The sequence below is a fragment of the Anarhichas minor genome, unplaced genomic scaffold (genome assembly GCF_050575085.1).
Source record: "Anarhichas minor isolate MPS153535 unplaced genomic scaffold, ASM5057508v1 ptg000090l, whole genome shotgun sequence".
NCBI lineage: Eukaryota > Metazoa > Chordata > Actinopteri > Perciformes > Anarhichadidae > Anarhichas > Anarhichas minor.
This window is the reverse complement of record NW_027466536.1, coordinates 2,883,777-2,906,100: the sequence shown is the minus strand read 5'-3', so window position 1 is coordinate 2,906,100 and position 22,324 is coordinate 2,883,777. Positions and strand designations below refer to the sequence as shown.

The following is a 22,324-nucleotide window of genomic DNA, read 5'->3' as shown; positions in this document are numbered from 1 at the left end:
TTAAATTTGGTTACCAAAGCATTGTTACCTCAAACATTGGCATTTCTGTTGTGCATCAATGTATGTTTAGTTTTTCAGATACCTCATCTGGAAGTAGAACAAAACACAACCATGTTTATTCATAATTATGATAACCAAAATATTCTATACAGCAAAATACAGCAAAAAGTGATGAAATTGTTGTTGTTGATGGTAAACCTTTCTAGGATGATCATTGCAAGTACCTCTTCTCCAAACTTCCAATGAACACAAACACACAACTGAGCTTTATCATCATGTTGGCCACTTATGCAGCTTTTAGACACGACAGGCTAGAGCTTCTCTTTTTTGAAAAATAATTCAAACAACCAGTTTTATGAATCATGTTTATTTCCAAATAATAAAAAAAGGACAATGATCAATACTTGTTCCCTTTGTTGGCCTCCACTGAGGTGTGCTGTAAATAAAAACACTACCAACCCCCATGTAAATCCACAAACTAAGTCCCAAATATAGCTATCCTTCTTCTAGACACTAGAGGGGACAAGGCTCCCCAGAAGAAATGAAGGCTGTGGGTAATTATAGTCTTAGAACACATCAATATCATTTTTTACACTCAATTAAATGAAATAATACATAGTTTACACAGATAGTTACTTTATGCATATCTTTTCAGGATTACATAAGTAACAAGACAAACCTTTAATAATGAAAAAAAAACAGTGTACAGTAGATTTAAACCTGTTGGGGACTCAGTCATCCACAAAGCCGTCTTTGTAGAAGGAGGCTTGGTTAAGCTTTTGAACTCTGCACTTGTTACACCTCTGTACTGCTGTTTACTCAGCACTTTCATTATTTTCTTAATCCACTGTTATACCTTCATTGACCTTTATGCCATTTACATTTCCTTGACCTATGATTTGTGTTTGACTTTCTCTGCAGAGAGGATAAATACATTTTCAAACCTGAGATTCGCCCAATAGCACCAAACATATTGCATAAAAATGCTTCCAGATGTAGCATTTGTAATAACTGGGCAATAGAACTAAAACCGTAAAGTTACATTTTATCATAGCAATGATGCATCTAACTAATAGCATTTATTCACTTCTGCCATGGAGGGAAGCAGGCAGACACAACTTTATTTAAACAGCAAAACAAACAAAGCTTAAACTCTTCTCTTTTGCGTTGCCCTATGTTTTAATACGTACAAAACATTACCACTAGCCTTTATGCTTGAATAGAACATAATATGGTGTCCTTGAGTGGAAAGATTAAAGGGAGGAAAAAAGGATTAACTTGCATTTCTCAGTTGCGTAAAGGCGTGTATGTCCTTTATAAGCAGCCTGAGGTAAGATGATATTAGTCAATGTGATCCCAGTACTGCTGTTTTCCACACAATACCTGTAATATAGACCGATGGGAGACATTGCATTTCATCCGATCAGCACAGTAGGAACAACAGACAGACTCATTCATTTAACCGGTCATAAATGTTGATATGGAAACATGAAAGGAATAGAACTAAATCTATTTTTCTCTTGTACTTTCAAAACTAATGGCATTGTAACAGTCTACTGATCCAATAAGAATTTTTCCACCAATTCAGTTTAGTATGGTCAACCAAAAAATGACTTGCAGACTTAACATCCATTCATAAGAAGTTGAGCAAATTATCAAAGTTCAGTTTTTAGGGAAATATAATTTCATATAAGATTTACAAAATATCTCAAATAGAGAAGCCTTCACCGTCTAATATCACTGACTTTCTTTTACATTTAACACATACAGGTGATATTATCCACTGACCTATGAGCAGCGAAGTGCAATTCTTGTTGGCCGCACACACACCCACACACACACACACACACACACTCACACTTTTAAAAGGGCTTGATTATGTGTTGGATTTCCCATCTTTGGCCAGAGCATTCCTGTATTAGAAGTTTGCCGCTTTTAATCTCCAGACATCTTTTTGTCTCTCTGCTCCTCATTTCTTTGCCCTAGAAAAGACAGGTGTCAAGATTTAAGAATGGGGAAGCACAGTATGTCATCTTAAAACATTCAGACAACCACAGTCAATACTTTGAGCTATGAGTCAGCCTGAACTCATCCACTCTCTAATTTCAAACACACTGACTTTCACCAACTATTTTACTGAGATAAAACTTCCTCTTCCTTGACTTTCATATACTTTGCTTTGTGTTTTGATAATAGTTGAACTTGTACCTGAGTGAAGTCCCAGTAAATCCCCATTCCTTTCTGCACGGCCTCTTTGCAGTTGTAAAGGCCAGGCTCTGCATCTTTTTTCCCAATCTCAGTTAAACACCGGTTGTCATTGTACCTATGGGACTTGATGCCACCGATATAAAGCTCACCGTTTGAGCGATAATAGGTGACCTGAAAAATATTTTTAAAAAGTTAAGCAGCAAGCAGATTGGGCGTTTAAATAAGACAACAAACAGACAATACTGCCACTTGTATTTTTTGAGAGACAACCCTTTTAAGCTGCTTCACTTACTTGAGGTGCATAGTAGTGGCAGCCGAAGGCGATGGGTGTCTGACCTGGTACTGGGCCTTGGTCTAAGCACATATCAGCATCAAGATTCTTCAGCTATAAAAGGGGAAGTTCATCATTTTGTCAAACACAGAGAAAATGTATCGACCACTATTGCACATGGTAGTGAATCATTAGAAAATACATTAATGTGGCACTGCATGTGGCTGTGACACACCCACTGCACACCGCTGTACTGCCTCTACTACACAAACAAAGCATGAGATAAAACTTAACTTACTCCTCCATAAGCAACTAGGTTGTCCAAGGGATCCAATTTTGGATACACATTTTCCAGGTACCATTTGAAAGGTTTGCATTTTAACGTTTCCCTGAGTTTTTTCCTCTCCGAGATGTCCCCGATGTCAATTCCGTGATTCTGCAGAGAATATGGAGTGACATGTTTGTGATATTGTAACTGAAGAAATTCAAATGCGCTCATAACTAATCATGTATGGACTCTTGGATGTTCATCCTGCACCCTGTGTGGAGAAGCATGCAGCATGCCAAGAAACGGCATCATTGTTTTTGTTCTACCTCGAATGGCACGTTCCACGCCAAGTTGACGTTGTGTTTGTATTCATCCATCCAGATTTCTGCTACCCTCAGGGCGTTTCTCCTCATGGCTCGGCTCAGGTCAGGCATGTAGGGCTTGTGGGCCCTCTCGATGTGAGCGATCTTGGAGCATGGAACTACTTCAATACTGCCTCCACATGTCCACACCTGCATGAGCAAAGAAAGAGCTCATACAATAAAACTGAATCATCAATTGTGTCAATGCAAATAAGGAACTACTTAAATGTTTACAAAATGTGGGCAAGCAAGCAAAGCAAAGTGGATGCTAGCTGTAGCGGCATTCTTACCACACACACATGAAAGTGGTATCTTCTCATCCAGGCTGTCAGCAAGAAGCGAAATTAAATCATTGCACATTTAAGGATTCCTCTCACTTTTCATTTTTACAATCTGGCTTCAATTCACCACCTCACCAACTGCGTCGCCAATTGCCCCCGTTTCCATAACGTGTGTATGCATGTGTGCTCTACAGGTGTTCTCCCATCGAGTGGTGGGAGAACAGTGGTTTCCCGTGGTTTTTCAGGCCCGTTTTGTGCGAACAAGACGGTTGTAAATGACACCCCTAGTCATTTCACAGAGTGAGAGGGGTAATTGTACTGAAGCCAGGATCTGCACTCTTTCTTGCTGCAAGTTGGCCTGGGACTGCGTCATAAGGTGTAAGATTTGTTAGATGTGCGTGTTAGATAGGTGATGCTTACTCACACGAATTCCCAGCTCAACATTTTCTCCACCGTACACTTTCATGCCTTCATCGAGGACTCCAATTTCTCCTAAATACTTCCTGTCAGCTACCAGGATCCCCATGACAGATGGACTTCTGAGGTGAAAGAAGACAACGGTCGCAACTGTATAATTTACATCAGTATTACCATTAAAAGTCAAGCTTTTAGATAATCAAGATCGTCTCATCCAAGAAACGATTAATGAGACCATGGTGTTATATTTGTTTGACACAAATTGGAACAAGACTGACTGATTTCACTTTAACTTACTTTCCAGGCAACGAGCCGTCTCCGAGTTTGTAATAGTCGTCCGAAAACCCCTCGTACATGCACCATAAAGCCCAGTCGAAGGCGTGTGCTGCTGGAAAGTATTCAGCAACCCTGAGGTCATCAAAGTGGACTTTGTCGAACACTGGGGACGTCACCACCGTTCGGTCACCTTTGATCTGTGTCAGCAGGGGTTCAGCCCTGCATGAGGGGAATGGAAGAGAAGCGGTTCTCACATCACTGTACCCTTCTGACATTTACTCAGCAACCAGTTAGACTGCTGGTTCAATACTTCCTCTCACCAGAGTCAGTTTGTACCCTCTGGCGGTATGGACACTTCCCTGTGTAACCTTTTCAAATGAATGTCTAGCTATAATTAACATTGTGATGTCAGTACTGGGGAAAAGCTTGAGAATTTCACTTTTTAAGTGAATTGCAAAAATGAAGGTTGTTTAGCGCAGATGCAACTAATGTATCATGTTTCAAGTCTTTTACTAGAAATTCTACACATAAATCATAGTATAATAGGATTTCTTTTTTTGCCACATTCTTACCACAGCTCATGGACTTCAATGTGCGCGTCCAGGATGGCCACCACGTCAGCAGTAGCAACCTTCCATCCAGAAACCCTGGCATATGCAAGGCCTCGCTGCTCACTGTGCTTCACTCTTGTAATACGGAGACTCGGGTTCTGCTGCTCGATCATCTTCACGTACACGTCAAGGTCCCCCTTCAAGTCGTCTGAATTGAGAGGAAAATGTGGGCTATATGTTATGTAGTTCCTAGCAAGTTCAGACATGGCAGAGATAACAGTGTGCACACTGATTACCCAGAATGCAAAGCCGATTTGAGAAGATTTTGAGAGGGAGCCACAGTTCTGATCATAGACCTGCCTCACATGCTCACAAACTACAGTAGGCTATTTAAATAACATTTTTAACGTTGAGTTTATGTTGTGACTGTCTGATTTTAAGCTGTAGTTAGTGATGTTGTAATGGTTTCATTATACTGAGAGTTGTTTCTGATATTTGATTTCACTCATTGTCTGTAAGCAAGTTAGGATGGACACAAAAAAAGAGAAACAACATTCAATATATTGCAATCCAGTGCCACACATCCACAGCCTTGAATTGACTAAATGCGTTACATCATATTGGGGTTTATGTGCTCATAAAGGAATAGTTCAACACTTTTGGAAATATGTTTTTATTTGCTTTCCTGCCAAGAGCTAGATAAGAAAATCTGTACCACAATTATGTCCGTCTGTTTAATATAGGGCTACCGCCAGCACCTAATTAGCTTAGCTTAGCATAAAGACTGGAAACAAGGAGAAAGAGCTAGCTTTGCTCTGTCCAAAGGTTACAAAGTCCACCTGTAGCAGAAACTCTAAAGCTTACTAATAAACACATTATATCTAGTTCGCCGCTTTTACTCTTTGCACTATAAACAATTTCACTGTAGAATAACAGTAAATTACTGGCAGCAGGGACGCCAGTAATTTACAGATTTTTTATGGTGAAGCTACCTTAATTTACTTTTACGGTATCTTACCGTATACTGGATTACCTTATGTGATGCTAGGATAACTGGGTTTTACGGTGATTTTACGGTATATGCCAGAATGTTACCATTTATTTTCAAAGGGTAATACAACCCAATACTTTTGCATTTAAATCCCAACAAATAGAGGAATAACAACAGACATTCAATACATAATTGTTGCAGTTTAATACATGTTCTCAAGACAAATAATAAAGGGACATTTGTATTACATCACAAAACTCACAATGTACTGCATGTTTAGAAGAAAACAAATAAAATAATAAAATCTTTAATGACCGGCTTAACTGAACTCATGAGGGTAACCTCAGACCAGTAGCGCCGAGATCACAAAGTGGCCGATGGTATGCTACTGTTGTTCAGCGGTAGGTACCTATCTCTAGAGTGGTATGCCAGTACTTTTCCAACGGCACACTGTTTGCTGACGGCAGGTTCCGCTTGAAAGTAGTAGTCTACTGTCAGACAGGCACACCAGTGCCGTCTCTTGATGCACATTCATATTTAATGTAAATTGATTTGATTCACAAACAGTGATGCTGTAAATGTATTTTTTTGACTTTATTGACAAAGTAGCGCAACACAGCATCTTAAATAAAGGAATGTATCTATTTTATCTCGTCCATTTTCTTGTTCGGATATACAGTATGAAAGGCTTTTTAAATGACAATAAAGTGATTTAGTATCTGCTGATGTGCTCTGAAACTGATATTATGGCCAATGTATGTATGTAATACAGTTGCACTCAAAATTATTCAACCCCCATTGCAAATTAGGTTTATTTGCTAAATTTACAAACTTTCAGCTGTTTTCAATAAACAACTCAAACAAGGACAATTTATAATAATAGCTCAACACAACGAATGACAAGCATCTTTAGTACTTAGTAGAGCACCCTTTTGCTGTTATGACCAAATGTGATGCATACCCAGACACCAGCTTCTGACAGCGTTCCTGAGGAATCTTAGCACATTCCTTACAGGCAATGGCCTCCAGCTCTCTAATATTCTTGGGTTTGCGTGCTGCAACTGCCTTCTTCAAATCCCACCAGAGATTTTCTATGGGGTTCAAATCAGGCAACTGTGACAGCCACTCTAGAATCTTCCAGGACTTTTTCTGAAACCAAGCCTTGGTGGACTTTGAGGTATGCTTGGGATCATTTCTTGATGGAAGGTCCAATGACGCCCAAGCTTCAACTTCCACACAGTCGGCATGACGTTTTCTCTTAGGATTTCCTGATACTTGATTGAATCCATCTTGCCCTCCAGACGCTGCAGGTTTCCAGTGCCAGAAGAGCCACCGCCATGCTTCACTGTAGGCAGGGTGTTCTTCTCAGCGTAGGCTTCATTCTTCCTCCTCCAAACATAGGCCCGAAAAGTTCCAGTTTTGTTTCATCGCTCCACAGAACAGAATCCCAAAAATTCTGTAGCTTATTGATATGGTTTTAAGCATATTGGTGCCGACTTTTCTTGTGCTTTTGGGTCAGTAGTGGTTTACTTCTTGGAGTTCGGGCATGGAGACCTTCAGCATTTGGTTTGGGCATTACTGTAGAAACTGAAACCTCAGTGCCTGCTGCCACCAAGTCTTGCTGCAGGTCTTTTGCAGTCACGCAAGGGTTTTTGGCCACCTGCCACCTCAGAAAGCTGGTGGCAGCCGTTGAAAGCTTCCTCTTTCTGCCACGTCCAGGTAGTGTAGCCAGTGTAACTTTAACTTTGAACTTGCAAACTATGCTGAGCTATTTAAATTGTCGTTTGAGTTGTTGAAAACTGTAACTTGTAAATTTTGCCAATAAACCTAATTTGCAATTGGGGTTGAATAACTTTGAGTGCAACTGTATATACATACCACCAGTGGCGGCTGGTGGAAAATGTTCTAGGTAGGGCTGTGTCACATCCAATCAATTTCAGCAAACATCCCAGTATGATTTAATGCAAAAGAATTAAGGTATCAAACACGCATTACTACTTTGATAGTTAGATAGATAGATGTATACTTTATTCATCCCCAGGGGGAAATTTGTTAGTTAAATATTTAACATTTATTCCAACATGCAAAAAAAGCAGCAAATAACACTTTGACAAACACGTCAGGACATCTTATTTTTGTCACCCTCACAAGCAATTCAGTATAATATAATAATATATATATATATATATCATATAATAATATTCTGTATAATATAATAATATATATATTATACCCTGAGGCCATTCCCCTGAGGAACATGACAACAAAAACAATTGCGCGGGAGCTAATCCACTTGTTCAGCAGAGTTGGAATCCCCAAGGAGATGCTGACGGACCAGGGCACCCCCTTCATGTCCAAGGTAATGAAAGACCTCTGCCGGCTCTTCAAGGTAAAACAGCTTCGCACCTCTGTCTACCATCCACAAACTGATGGGTTAGTTGAACGTTTTAACAAGACGTTGAAGTCAATGTTAAAGAAGGTGGTTGATAAAGATGGTCGTAACTGGGACCAGCTTCTGCCCTGTCTTGTTCTCAATCAGGGAGGTTCCTCAAGCGTCCACTGGCTTCTCCCCCTTTGAGCTGCTGTATGGGAGACAGCCCAGAGGTCTCCTCGACATAGCAAAAGAAGCCTGGGAGGAACAACCAAGTCCCCATCGGAGCCTTGTGGAACATGTGGAGAAGATGCAGGCTCACATGAAGGACGTGTGGCCAATGGTAAGGGACCACATGGCTCAAGCCCAAGAAGCACAAAGGAGAGTGTATAACAGGGGGGCCCAACCTCGGGAGTTCCAACCAGGGGATAAAGTGCTGGTCCTAATCCCCACCACTAATCATAAGTTCTTGGCCTCCTGGCAAGGACCCTACGAGGTGACAGAAGGTAGGCCCAGTCAACTACAAGGTATGTCAGCCTGGGTGATGCAAAACCTCCCAAATCTACCATGTTAACCTGCTAAAAAGGTGGTACAGCCGAGATACGCTCCTGTGTGGTGTGTCCCCTGATGTGTTCCCTTCTTCTCCAGACAGTGAAGTTACTGAAGTAGCATATGGTCCTGGCTTATCACAAGCACAGCTACAACAAACCAGGGAGCTGGTTCAGCAGAATTTGGATGTGTTCTCGGCACAACCTGGGCGGACCTCCTTGGTGGAACATCACATTAACACAGAACCAGGTCAGAAGGTCAAATTGCGCCCCTACAGGATACCCGAAGCAAAAAGGGCAGTCATTGAGCAAGAGGTCCAGAAAATGTTGGCTCTAGGGGTGATAGAAGAATCCTACAGTGAGTGGACCAGCCCGGTTGTCCTGGTCCCTAAACCAGGCACCACCAACCGGTTCTGTAATGACTTTAGGAAATTAAATGAAATTTCAAAGTTTGATGCTTATCCTATGCCCAGGGTAGATGAGCTGATCGACTGCCTCGGGGAAGCCCGTTTTATCAGCACCCTGGACCTGACAAAGGGATATTGGCAGGTACCCCTGGCGGAAACCTCAAGAGAAAAGACGGCCTTCGCCACTCCATCAGGCCTGTATCATTACACTGTGCTGCCCTTCGGTCTGCATGGAGCCACAGCCACGTTCCAGAGACTGATGGACAGGGTCCTGAAGCCGCATCGGGAGTATGCAGCTGCATACATAGATGATGTGGTGATTCACAGTGACTCCTGGGACAGCCATCTGGTAAGGCTGGCCGCAGTCCTGGAAGCTCTCCGCAAGGCCGGCTTGACAGCAAACCCTAAAAAGTGCAAGCTTGGGCTGGAAGAAGCCGAATATCTGGGCTACACTATCGGGAGGGGCAATGTGAGGCCACAAGACTGCAAGGTCCAGGCGATCCAGGGCTGGCCACGCCCATCCACCAAGGCCCAGGTAAAGACATTTTTAGGATTGACCTCATACTATGCTCGCTTCATCCCAAACTTCTCTGCTGTAGCGACTCCCCTCACAGACTTGACCAGAGCCTCACAGCCACTCAGGGTTAAGTGGACAGAAGAAGCGGAACAGGCCTTTCAGGGCCTGAAGGGGGCCCTCAGTGCACAGCCAGTATTGGTGACCCCAGATTTCAGCCGTGAGATGATCGTTCAGACGGATGCATCAATGGTGGGCATAGGGGCAGTACTCTCCCAGGAAGTTCAAGGTGAGGAGCATCCCATAATCTACATCAGTCGGAAGCTCAACACAAGGGAACAAGGATATGCCACTGTTGAAAAGGAAGCTCTCGCCATCAAATGGGCACTAGAGCGACTTCGTTATTACCTCTGGGGACGCCACTTCACTCTGGTGACCGACCATGCTCCCCTGGTCTGGATGGCCAATAAAAAAGACACCAATGCAAAGGTAGGGAGATGGTTCATCTCTTTGCAAGAGTTTAACTTCTCTATCGTTCACAGATCGGGAGCCAAGCATGGGAATGCAGATGCTCTGTCCCGAAGAGAAGCCCTATGGACAATGGTCGCCCCTTCAAGGCCAGAAATGAAGGGGGGGGGGGGGGGATGTGTAAGGGCCTGAGGGGCAGGGTAGTGGCTGGCTGCTACATTCCTGCCAGAAGGCTCCACCCTCTCCTTGATGAGAGCATTGAGATCAGGTGTGGGAAGAGACGCTCCGGATCTCCTCATCAGGGTGGTGAACAAAAGGCCAGGAGAAACGGAGCAGAGGGCGACGACGAGAGGAGAACAAGATTGAGCCGGTAAGTCGGCTAGCGGCCCGGCTGGTTTAGTTTAGTTATAGAGTTAACTGATCGAGCTCTGGAAGGAGCTACGTTTTCTGTTTTGTGTTGGTTGAGGTTTGGTGGATTAAAAACCCTTAAAAACCTGCAATACTGACTCTGCCTGTGATTGCTGCGCTGCCACTAATTTCTGTCCTCCGTGCATTCCTGTTACAGTTTTAATGACTGTTTTTATTGTTTCAATGTATGTTCTTAATTGTTTTTAAATCTCCTTTTCTTTTGCCTTATGTTTTGATGCTTTTAATGGTTTTATGTGAAGCACTTTGAATTACCTTGTTGTTGAAATGTGCTATACAAATACATTTGCCTTACTGCTGAACAGTGGCATACCACTCCAGGGATAGGTACCTACTGCTGAACAACGGCATACCACTCCAGGGATAGGTACCTACTGCTGAACAACGGCATACCACTCCAGGGATAGGTACCTACTGCTGAACAACGGCATACCACTCCAGGGATAGGTACCTACTGCTGAACAATGGCATACGACTCCAGGGATAGGTACCTACTGCTGAACAACGGCATACCACTCCAGGGATAGGGACCTACTGCTGAACAACGGCATACCACTCCAGGGATAGGTACCTACTGCTGAACAACAGCATACCACTCCAGGGATCCACAGCAGAGTCGCTGCCCATCTTTCGGCGCAGGCTGAAAACTCACCTCTTCAAGAGGTACTACCCTGAGCCTTCCACTTAGCACTTATTGTATTCTTATTGGTTTGTTTCTACACTGTACTTTTGCTCTGGTTTATGCTCTGAGATGCTTGTTTAAAAAAAGGAGATGCACTTATGACTTCTGGTGACTAGTAGTTCTCTTGAATACCTATGTTGAATACACTTATTGTAAGTTACTTTGGATAAAAGCATCTGCTAAATGACTAATGTAATGGATAGGTACCTACCACTGAACAACAGTAGCATAACACTCATGGGATAGGTACATAATGCTGAACAACAGTAGCATACGACTCCAGGGATAGGTACATGCCACTTTTCGATCTTGGTGTCACTCCCTCAGACTGAGTTAAAATGGCATTGAGAGTGAAACGCTAAATTAAAATAGTAGCAAGAACAGTGTAATAGAACTGCATCACAGTCTAGCTTGTTAACAAGTCTTATACACATTTATAGTTAATTTGAACTGCATGAACTCACACATGAATGAAAACAATAAAGAGAGAGAACACCTTGAAAGAGGACTTGACTGCAGTGTCTGGCTGGTATCCTCAATCTCTGATGACGAGTGACTGTAAAACAAACAAAATAAAAACTTTAGAAACTCAATGTTCTGAACTTCTGGAAAGTTCTATGACATCCAAGATAAACTCACTTAAAATAAGCTTTGGGTGTGCAACTGTGGGTTTGCATGTGCCTCACATATGTGAACATATCAGTGCGAAGCTAATACAACAATACCATACAGGTCAAATCAACAGACATGTCTATGTGATGAGCTGATTGCGTTAGGTGAAGAAATTAAGCTAAGACAATGGACCACAATGGACTAAAGTTAAACACTAAAATGAATTTGATCTGGTTCTAATGTTGGTCCTGGAATAACACACATGTAACGTTACTGTTAGTGTTAACTCAATTGTTTATCGTCTTGAACACACGTCAGCAATCTCTCCATTTTGATAATAGTCCTGTTTGCGGTCCTTCAGTCGGTTCAATAATAGCACAAGTAAACACGTTAGGTTACATCTTAACACTGTAATTGGTGAATAACTTTAGGCTAGTTGAGCTCGAGCTAGCTAAAGTTACAGAGCTAGCTCCACTAATATAAGCAACCTGATGTAACGAAACAGACCAAGTGAAACATTATCTGAGATGTTAGCAGTTCAATATTCATGAAGACAAAACAATACTGGAGACTTTGATCGGATGATAAGCTTAATGTTACCTCGGTTCCTCGGTTGATTTCCACATGGCTGTTGCTCAGAATGATGAACTGAAGCTGTTGTGTCCAAAGTCACGTTCAGGAGCAGTCGGTCATCTTGTCACTCAAAAATGACTTTTAGGCAATGAACAGTTTAAATAATAAAAAATATTCTATCGTCATTACAGACACATTAACCTACAATAGATAGTACGATGTAGATGGATCGTGATTCACTGAACTTGTATAGAGCAGCATATATCCACCACTTCACAGAAAATACTGTATTATGCTGATAAATTACAGTAGTCTGCTGTTATTGTTAATTGACGGGATTGACTGTTAATTTACTTGCGAGGGATGAACATTTAACTGTATGTTACAGTTATTATGAAATACTGTAAGATACCGTTTTAAATCCACCGTAAATTTACAGCAATTCATTACAGTGTGGTTATCGCGCGCATTTATTAATTTGTGGTTTTACCGGGGCTTATGTGCTGGAGCTTTAACAATTAACATCCCGAATTATTGTTGTTACCGTATCCAGCACATGAACAACAATTTGTTTTTGTACTGCTTGAACAAAAAAGGTATAACATGTTGAAGCTGAAGTGCTGGACATTTTCATGTAACTGAACGTCCATTACATTCAGGCCCTTGTCAAACTAATTCACACAATGATGATTAAGCCAACAGGAGCGCTCTCTCTCTCTCTAATTCTATTTTTACTTTAATCCTTCCTGTAAATGCCATTCATTTTAAGCATCCAATGCAGATAGCTTTTGTTCCGTTGCTATGGTCTTTACTATGGTAATTACTGTTAATGCCGGAGAGGGGACACAAAAGTTCTGCACTCCAGCTTTAATTGATGAACTTTAGACGTGCTAGAGGGCAGATATTTTTTAAGCTTTGTCTTCATGCTGAATGTAGTTTCATATTCTACCATACAGATGCAACAGTGCTATCAATCTTCTCATCAAAATCTTGGCAAGAGAGCAAATAAGCGAATATCCCAAAGTGAAAAAAAAACTATACTGCTTTAAAGCTGAAAATTAATTTGACAAACCGCATTCTGTGGGATTTACAAGACTGCTGAAAAAATGTAAATTACAACCACAAAGTAACACCTTGCATACACACCACAGATTAGAACAGCGTCCAGAAATATTTGATTAAAAACTTCATGGCTATATGGCAATATGAGCAGCAGTTGCCTCTGCACAATGAAACATGTTTTTCGCAACCTTCCTTTGTAGTGATTATTGTAGCCTGTACTTTAGATGATCTTTTCTTTAACAAACGTGTTTGCACAATCTGAATCATTTGTAGCCAACCAACCATTGGAGCTGTTGTCATCCACCAATATTATTTCCTTCAGCAGGTTTTTAGAGGTGCGGTCGATGATACTGCGCAGAGCTCTTTTGATGACTGACAGGGCCTCATTCAGGTAGATCAACACCACTCCAAGGCTTGGCAGGTCCTTTGGGTAACTCTTTGTAAGACACCTATTCACAAACAGAAGGATTTCTCACAAATACCACCATCTGCCCATCAGTGAGCGGTGTCTAAAGACAAACCATGTCAACTGGAAGGTGAAGGATGGCCAGCAAAATACAATTCATCTAGAACGTTTGTGTACGAAGTGGAATGGCAGGTTTGGCATCATAGGAAATGACAATGATAAGTTGTAGCCTACCTTTTATCCCTGGTGTCTGGGAGAGCTCGATCTAGAGGAAGGCGATCACTGAGGAAAACGTTGTATCCGTACTTCTCATACAAAAGCTGCGCCTCTCTTTGGTCGTCCTCAGACAGATTTCCCCCCCACGTCTGGAACAGGACAGAGTCTGGGAACAGTTTATTGGACTTTTTCTCTTTGGGGTCCTTCTGTTGGTCTTGAATCTTTGCTTCGGGTTGCTGTGGCTGCTTTTTGACTGATAGCTGTTCGACCTCTGCAGCTTTTCTGCCTCTGTTCTCTTCAAGCATTTTCTGCATGCTTTTCTGCTTTTCCTCAAAAGCTTGGAGTGCATTGACTTGACAAAAGGATGACAGGGACACAGCAAAATCAGCTAGAGGCATGACCACCTTTTGTAGAAAATAGTAGACTATAGTTTTTCGTGTTCTCTTGATTGATTCTACACAAAAATAACATTTTATTGACATCCAGACGGGAGTTAAGAATTAGTGTAGGAGCCATTAGTTCTGTCTGTGTATTATATCTGCTTATATTGGGATTAGCATACATCAGCACACAAAAGAAACTAAATAAAGACTTCAGGAAAAATACATAAAACACAATCAATATAACATAGACAAGAGAATGGAGAGAATGGAGTGTTCCATTTATTAACTCATAAATTGTGCACTTAAATTTGACCTCATTAATAGACAGCAAACTGCAAGAAAAGAAAAGTCACATAGAGGCAATTTAACCTATATGGAAGCCCATTTCCGCAAGCCAAAAAGAAAAGAAAAAGGTAACTAAAAAAATAAAAAAAATAAAATCCATCCCCGAAAAAAAAAAAAAGATTTAATTTATTTTTGCTGGCGGAAAAAAATTAAATGTGTCATACTTCTGTCTGCTAACATGCTAACTAACATGCTAACTATATGCAAAAGGCTAAGCATAAAATACCTTTCGTTGTATAAAGTAAACTGACATTTGAATCCTTCCACTTACCTTTCTAACAATATCTCTGATCAAATCACACTGAACCAAATTTCCTTTCCATTTCACCATCTTCATTTGAAGTGAAAAGTTGACATTCATCCCGATAAAGACGAAATAAAAGTAACATGTATACTGGAAGAAAGATAAAGCATTGCTTCAACTCACAGATATTGCTCATGTTTCTCTCCATGTTTGAAAAAAATCTGACAATATGCGGTGAGTCCAGCTCTTTGACAGTAGGCTCATATCCCCCGTTTAGAAACATGCCCACGAAGAAGACGAGCCCGATCCCCCCCAAAGTGAGGACTACCCGCTTTAACCCTGATGCCCTCATGCTGAACACACACCGACTGATCTCCCTGCAAGAGAATAAAAAACGTCCGACAGAGATACCTTCTTTCTTTTTAAGGCGCGGGGTGAGAACCGTCCTCCCTCCGCTGTCTGTTTGCAGGAGGGGCAGGTGTTCCTAGGGCTGACGTCGTGAAGTCACCTGCTTCCTCAAATCGAAACCTCCATAATGTAACATGCGGTCATGTATTTAAGAGCTGAATAATTTGATATCTGAATGGTTTCTGTAGCTGTATGCAGATTCCAAAAAAACTTCTGCTGGATCAGCATTAACACAATTACAGGGAGTCCACATTTCGTTCAACAAACTTCTATTAGAGATGCGACTTTAAATTAGGGAGTGGAAGACCACAAAACACGAAGACAAGGTTCCCAGCAAGCTGTTTATAAATGGACATAAAGGTTTACCTTTTGCCCCCCCCCCCCTTTTTAAGGACGTTAGCGCAATGTCTTTTTCCCCTTTGTTTTCTACCATTTATATAAAATATTAAGCTTTTTCCATTTTTTTTAAAAACAATGTAACTCGATGAAGATAATCTTCTCTCATCTGAAACCTACTCCACTTTAAAATACTTCTGAATACTTTCAGCTAGACTACATTTGAACTTTAATCGGGTTACAAGACTTTGAACTTGTCACGGGGCATGATGAGGACTCAAGCGCAGACAGTCAGAGTAGGGGGAAAAAAAGGTCTTTAATAGCTCACAAACAAAAACAGGTAATCCAAGGACAAGACAAAAGACGAGGGGAAAAATCCGGCAGGACAAGGCAGGGCAGACAGACTGGGAAACCGGGAACAGGATGAGCAAAACGGGCGGGTAGGTAGGAAACAAACACAATGATCTGGCAGTGAGTAAGTGAAAGACAAGGGTTTAAATAGTGAACTAGACAGAGTGGACAGGTGAGACTAATAAGCTGATGAGGTGAGTGTGACTGGCAGGTGCACTGAATAAACTGATTAGGTGAGTGAGGAGCTACAGAAAGAAACAAAGACACAGAACACACAGGGCAAAGCCTGATCGTGACAGAACTATTACAATATTAGTCAGCTTTTTGATATCTTTAACAGTTTTTGCATTATTACAGTTTGCGTTTAATGTTGTTCTGGTTGCAAACATATATAGCCTAACTATGGAATCAAACAAACCATCACATTTGGCCACAACGGTCGTAAAGTGACAGGAACTCGAAGACACCATCCCATAGGCACTCAGATTAAATGTGACCACACACTTCTGGGTGACAGCAGTCAGTACCTGTTTTCGAACCTGCTCACATGTTTGATACTACATACAAATTACACACGTGTTCATAAGGGGGTCCTAACTCCCTCAGTGATAGGGGTTACGTTTATTGTCTGAGAAGCAGGTGTATACAGGTGAGCGTCAGCTTAGATTCCGTGCAATGCAGCTGTCTAACAGAGGAGTCACAGAATTTACCATCACCACAGAAACTTGTTATTAGTGCTAACATACAGAGGTGATTGAGATGAGATAATCAGTGTTGTTTGACACGCAGAAACACAGAGACACAGGGTAAACAAACTCAGTCAAGTGAGCCGTCATCTGCGAAACTTCGGTCAAGCCAGCCGACGCGTGAAATGTAGTGCTTGTCTATTCAAGGTGTTACGGTACGGGGGCTTGGATAGCCCAAAAAGCACAGAGATGGTAGATAGGTAGTGCAACGAAACACAGTTTTTCTTGCTTTAATAGTCTGTCAAACAGAAATGTGTGCATCATATAACTGAGTTAAGTTGCTGAATAATTCATTGACACCCCAAATGGTGGATGTGGCATTAAGGTTCTTAAAGAAGGTTTTTGGATAATTGCACATAATATTAAGTTCGCTTGCTCATTTTCAAATGCTAGCAAAAGTGGCCCTTTTTAAGTCATGTTAGAAAAATGAGGGAGATTTGTTTTAAAATGTCTAATAGTCATTTAAAAATGTAAATAAGATCCCGTTTGTCATTATCCTTTGTTAATAGCAAATTCAGTTAAAAAAACTAAAAACTTGTGATGAGATGCTCAATCGTCCAGCTCTGTCCACTGCACTGTTGAATGATGACCTCATAATAAGAGCTTTCTCCCTGGGCGATCTCAAGACATCTCTTTGTTGCGTTGTTTCGGATCGATTGGCCCTGCAAAAGTTTGATCAAGAGAGATCATTTATGAGATGGTAGCATAAATGCATCTAACACAATGATATTTTCAAGCACCTTAGTTTAGGTTTGGACATTTAAGGCTTTGACACCTCCTACTGGTATTATCTGATAAGACTGTGCTGGATTGTTCAAAAAGTCACAGTCCAGAAGTCAGAACAGAATGCCACCATACTGGTATCAGCTGAGTTCTTACTTGTTTGAAGTCCCAGTGCATGTGTAGTTGCTTTAGTCTAGCCAGCTGACAGTCCTGCAGGGTGGGAGTGCTGCCAGAGCCTGGATCAACCAGGCAGCGGTTACTGTTATATTTGTGAGATTTAATCCCCCCAATGATGATTTCACCATCTGCGTTATAGAAGCAATGCTGGCGGAAAGAATGGGTAGTGATTTAATATTAGGATTTGTTATTAACATCTCAGTACCAGTTTTTCCTGTCTGTCTTCTTAGATAACCTGTGTCTGCTGGGAGTGGCATCCATACAAGATGGGGATGTTTCCTGGAACGACTCCCTGGTCCACACAGTGGCTCCTAAGAAGGGCGTTCTGCAGCTGTACAGATCAGTGTCATGTTAAGGGAGTTATTTATTTGCTTTGACCTCTGTGTAAAATGTAATGCCCAATCACAACATTCAGCATGGCTACATATTAGTCTAAGTATTTCAGGCTTAGTGATATAGTACTCGCACTAAACTAAGACATGATACATCGGCAAACGAGTGACTGAAAATGTGTCTTACCACGCCATACCCCAAGAGGTTATCCCATGTCTCCAGACTTGGATAGACATTGTCCAGGTACCACTTGAAAGGTTTACATTTCAGCTTTTCTCTGAGCTTCCTCCTCTCGGACACGTCGCCGGTATCGATTCCATGATTCTGTGTATCATAAGCAATATCAAAAGGCACATGAACAACGCTAAATTTCAGTAAAAATCTATATTCTTCAAAACAATTAAATCTCACGAATCTGTTCAATTTAAGTGTCCCAGTCATCCACGAGAGTGAGGCAGCATGCAGAATACCAGGACCCTGAAACTGAAGTACTAAATGGAAATGTCTTCTGTGAAAAAACACGTTTTACCTCTGCAGCAGTGAGCTACCTTCTTTTGTGTATTTTGTCATCTCTCGGTGAAATGTAGTCAAAATATAAGGAGTTTTAAACATAATGAGTGATACTATACCTTACAGATAATAATCTCTACAAACATAATCACTGTGCCGACCTTAAAAGGAAGGTTCCAGGCAATGAGCACGTTCCGCTTGTACTCATCCAACCAGATATCTGCGACCCTCAGTGCATTTCTCCTCATGGAAGGGTTGAGATCACGTGCATACGGTTTATGTGTCCTCTCAATGTGAGCTATCCTCGAGCAAGGCACAACCTCTACGCTGCCTCCACACAGCCACACCTGAGCAGTGCAGACACAGATCAGACAGTCATTAGTGAATTTACCAAATCTTCAACCTTAAATGATTTAAATTCGTTGCCATGTTTAATTCTTATTACTAAAAACAATTTGGGCTACTCACACGAATCCCAAGTTCAACATTTTCTCCTCCGTAAACTGTCATTCCGCCATCAAGCCCACCGATTTCTCCAAGGAAGAGTCTGTCTGCTGCAAAGATTCCCATAACAGAGGGACTCCTGTCCAGGATAGACAAACAGGGCCATATAGGTTCATTTTACTGTGAAATGAATGTGAACGCTGGTAATTCATATAAGCTAATGAAGAACATAATTTGATTCTCCACTAGACCTACCCTGAATTTATGAATACAAGTACTTCATGAGATCAAAAAAAGCTGGATACTTTTTTGTACAAGTATTCAAAATCACATTTTAGCATTTAGCAGTCAAAGTAACCAGCCAATGGCAAGGAAGAACTCTCCAAAACTCTAAAAAACAGGTTAGGGTCTTATCTAATCACCCCACTCACAGTTATCTGACTAAGTTTGTGTGTTCCACGTACTTCCCAGGCTGAGATTCATCCCCCGTCTTCAGCCACTCTGGCCTAAAGGACTCGTACATACACCACAAAGCCCAGTCAAAGCCATGAGAGGACGGGTAATATCTTTCTACGTGTAGATCATCAAAATACACCTTATCAAACACAGGGGACACCACCACTGTCCTGTCCGCTTTGATCCTGTCCAGCAGAGGCTCTGCCCTGGTAAGGACACCAAAATTAAACAGTTATAACTTCAAGGGGAGGAGGTGAAATAACTAAATCTCAACAGTATTTATGTAGGATTTTGACAGGAAGTTAGTGAAGGAATTTAACTTCACAGCAGTACATTTACTGTTATTTCCCTCGACAGTTCCCCTTTATTTGAAACGTGTACATACCATCCCTCTGTGGTTTCAATATGGGCATCCAAAACGGCCACAACATCTGCTGTGGCATGCTCCCAGCCTGAGATCCGGGACTGGGACAACCCCATTTGTTGCTGATGCCACACTTTCTTTATGAGTCCTGGCCTCTCTTTGTGAATCTGATCAATGTAGTCTTGTAGTGGTTTTCCAAGGTCATCTGAAAATATAGTCAACAGTCAAATCTATAAAGACACAAGCACAGATTACTACAACAGCTTTACAAATTACATACAGAAAACGCTATCATGCAATTTACCCTAATTTCCTTAGCAGGGGTTATGAGACTGACATGACTGCTGTTCAGAGTGCTGAGACATTTGAGATAAACATCGACATGCTTTATTCCAAGTGCGCAGTTACACTTACTGTAAGTACTATAGTCATCCACTAGAACGATTTCCCTCAGCAGGTGCTTGGGAGTGTGGGTGATGATGCTTCGTACGGCCCTTTTAATGACCGAAAGAGCCTCGTTTATGTAGATCAGTACCACGCCGATGGATGGCAGGTCCCTGGGATAATTCTTCATCAGACACCTAAATGGAGTGCGATGTAGAGACACGTGTAGAAAACTGTGGTTAATGTCTCCGTCAATCGGTTCTCAAGCAGTAGTGTACTGTGGAGAAACAGATTGACAAGTGTGTGACAATATGTCATGTAGCTTGTGTTGCGTCGATGTTCTCCATGCTGCATGATAGAATGTAGGATATCAGGAGTAATTGTTTGATCTGGCTTGACATCAGAAGAGAAAAGAGAGGATGAAGAGACTGAAATCACTAGTAAGCTCATAAAGAACTAGAGGTTAGATCCTAATTTGTCCTACTCTGTGCAGTAGGGTTGGCGGATCTGTCATATGCTGGATAAAGGGTGCCATTATGTCACAGTTAACTTCTCATGTTGAGTGCATGTATTTCCGGCTACATATTGCTTTGGCACAGTTATTTACTCCAACTAAATTCTAATATATGATTTATGAGATTAGCTGCATATAAAACACTGGTAGTCGGTTCATAGTAACACCCATAAGACGGAGAAAACATCAGATTACTGTGCATAGCAAGTTATTGCAACGGTCAGGACACAAAATAATCAAACCCCCTTTCAAAATAGTCAGAACCAGTATGAACAAAAGTTACCTTTTGTCTCTTGTATCTGAAAGCTTCCTGTCTATTGGCAACTGGTTACTCAGGAAGGCATTGTATCCATAAATCTGAAACAACCCCTCAGCCTCCTTCTGTTCCTCTTCTGACAGGTCGTCGCCCCACTGGGCGAACAGGATGGAGTTTGGATATAACTTTGGCATCACAATCTTCTCTTTTACTTGATCCACATTTAGTAATACTTCATTGGTGGAGTTCTTCAGACCAGATACTTCTATCAGCTTTGCTTTGTTTTGAATTTGGATTGTGTTCATAAAAAGACAAAAATGATGAACAGGGTCAGTAAAACGGCACGACAGTAGAAGTATAAATGTGTTTGACAACTTAGCCGGAAGACATGGAAAGCGTATCAATGCTGCTGCAAACTCTTCTAATATTTCCGTACAAAACATCTTACAACTCAGGCTGAAGGAACAACATGTGATTTCAGTGATATTTGTGTACACTTGGTTATATTTGTGCACAATACATTTCTTGCATTCAGTCCAAACCCGCCATAGTAGTTTATAACAATGACAATTCCCACCATTCTGATTGGCTGGAAGGTGTCCAATGGACACCTTCCATTGATGTTAAATATTTTGAATGCAGGACTTTAACTTTCCAAGGAGATTTTTTCAGTACTCTAGAAACTGCTCATGTGTGCCTATTTTGGAAAAATATTTTTTTAGTGCTTGTGCACACACATTTGAGTATCTGGAGTGCCATCAAATCCACAACCAATCCAGAAAACATGTGATTTAACAAGTCATTCAGATGTGGCTCCTCTTTCTATGTCACTTGCAGGCTCCTTAGAATATACGTACATGTGAGTATCTCCACTCACGGCTTTGGAAATAACCTTGCAAAGGTGCACCATATTTTTCCCACAAGCCAAAACAGAGCGAACCGTGCTTTTTTGCAGGAGGGGTACTTACAGAGACGCCCGCTAAAACAGCAGAACCTAGATGGCAAAGATGTACTATATTTACATTTTAAGGGGATTTACTTGCAGTTCACTAAAGTTACAGCGTGGATCTCATTTCTCAGCAATCTCTTTTAGCGACACAACTCTTGCTTGTTCAGGAGTTGGAAATGAAAATGTCTTCTTGCTCATTTACTTTAGATTACAGATCTTTTAAAAATAATATAATATATGATTAGAAAGTCAGAGCTTTACACTACAGCCTTTTTATACGTTGCCTCTGAATTGGTACTCACTCAGCTTGTTTAGGGTCTTTTCAATCCGGTCCAGTTTCCTCCTCACAACCTCTTGATCAGAGGCTCCCTCTGGAAAATATTTGCCTGTCCTCCAACTCGCGATCATGTAAATGATGAAGTATATTAAGAGTAAAAAGGCTCCAATTATTCCAGCACTTCGCATATATGTCTTCATTGTGGTTTCTCAAA

At 41.4% G+C, this 22,324-nt stretch overlaps 2 protein-coding genes across 2 annotated transcripts; both read right to left on the bottom strand.

Moving 5' to 3' along the window:
• Positions 1 to 66: 66 nt before the first annotated feature.
• LOC142938745 (putative polypeptide N-acetylgalactosaminyltransferase 8) lies at positions 67 to 15,655 on the bottom strand. Its single transcript, XM_076082125.1, has 11 exons — positions 14,941 to 15,655; positions 13,929 to 14,404; positions 13,571 to 13,737; positions 4,656 to 4,842; positions 4,105 to 4,302; positions 3,815 to 3,929; positions 3,074 to 3,259; positions 2,778 to 2,915; positions 2,501 to 2,593; positions 2,209 to 2,379; positions 67 to 87 (listed from the first exon to the last, which is right to left on the bottom strand). Exons 1-11 carry the CDS (start codon positions 15,232 to 15,234, stop codon positions 67 to 69), a joined length of 2,046 nt encoding a protein of 681 aa, XP_075938240.1. The 5' UTR covers positions 15,235 to 15,655.
• Positions 15,656 to 17,250: 1,595 nt separating this feature from the next.
• Positions 17,251 to 21,189, bottom strand: LOC142938744 (putative polypeptide N-acetylgalactosaminyltransferase 8). Its single transcript, XM_076082124.1, has 10 exons — positions 20,912 to 21,189; positions 20,145 to 20,311; positions 19,752 to 19,935; positions 19,375 to 19,572; positions 18,935 to 19,049; positions 18,628 to 18,813; positions 18,143 to 18,280; positions 17,859 to 17,954; positions 17,603 to 17,770; positions 17,251 to 17,385 (listed from the first exon to the last, which is right to left on the bottom strand). Exons 1-10 carry the CDS (start codon positions 21,187 to 21,189, stop codon positions 17,251 to 17,253), a joined length of 1,665 nt encoding a protein of 554 aa, XP_075938239.1.
• Between the last annotated feature and the right edge of the window lie 1,135 nt (positions 21,190 to 22,324).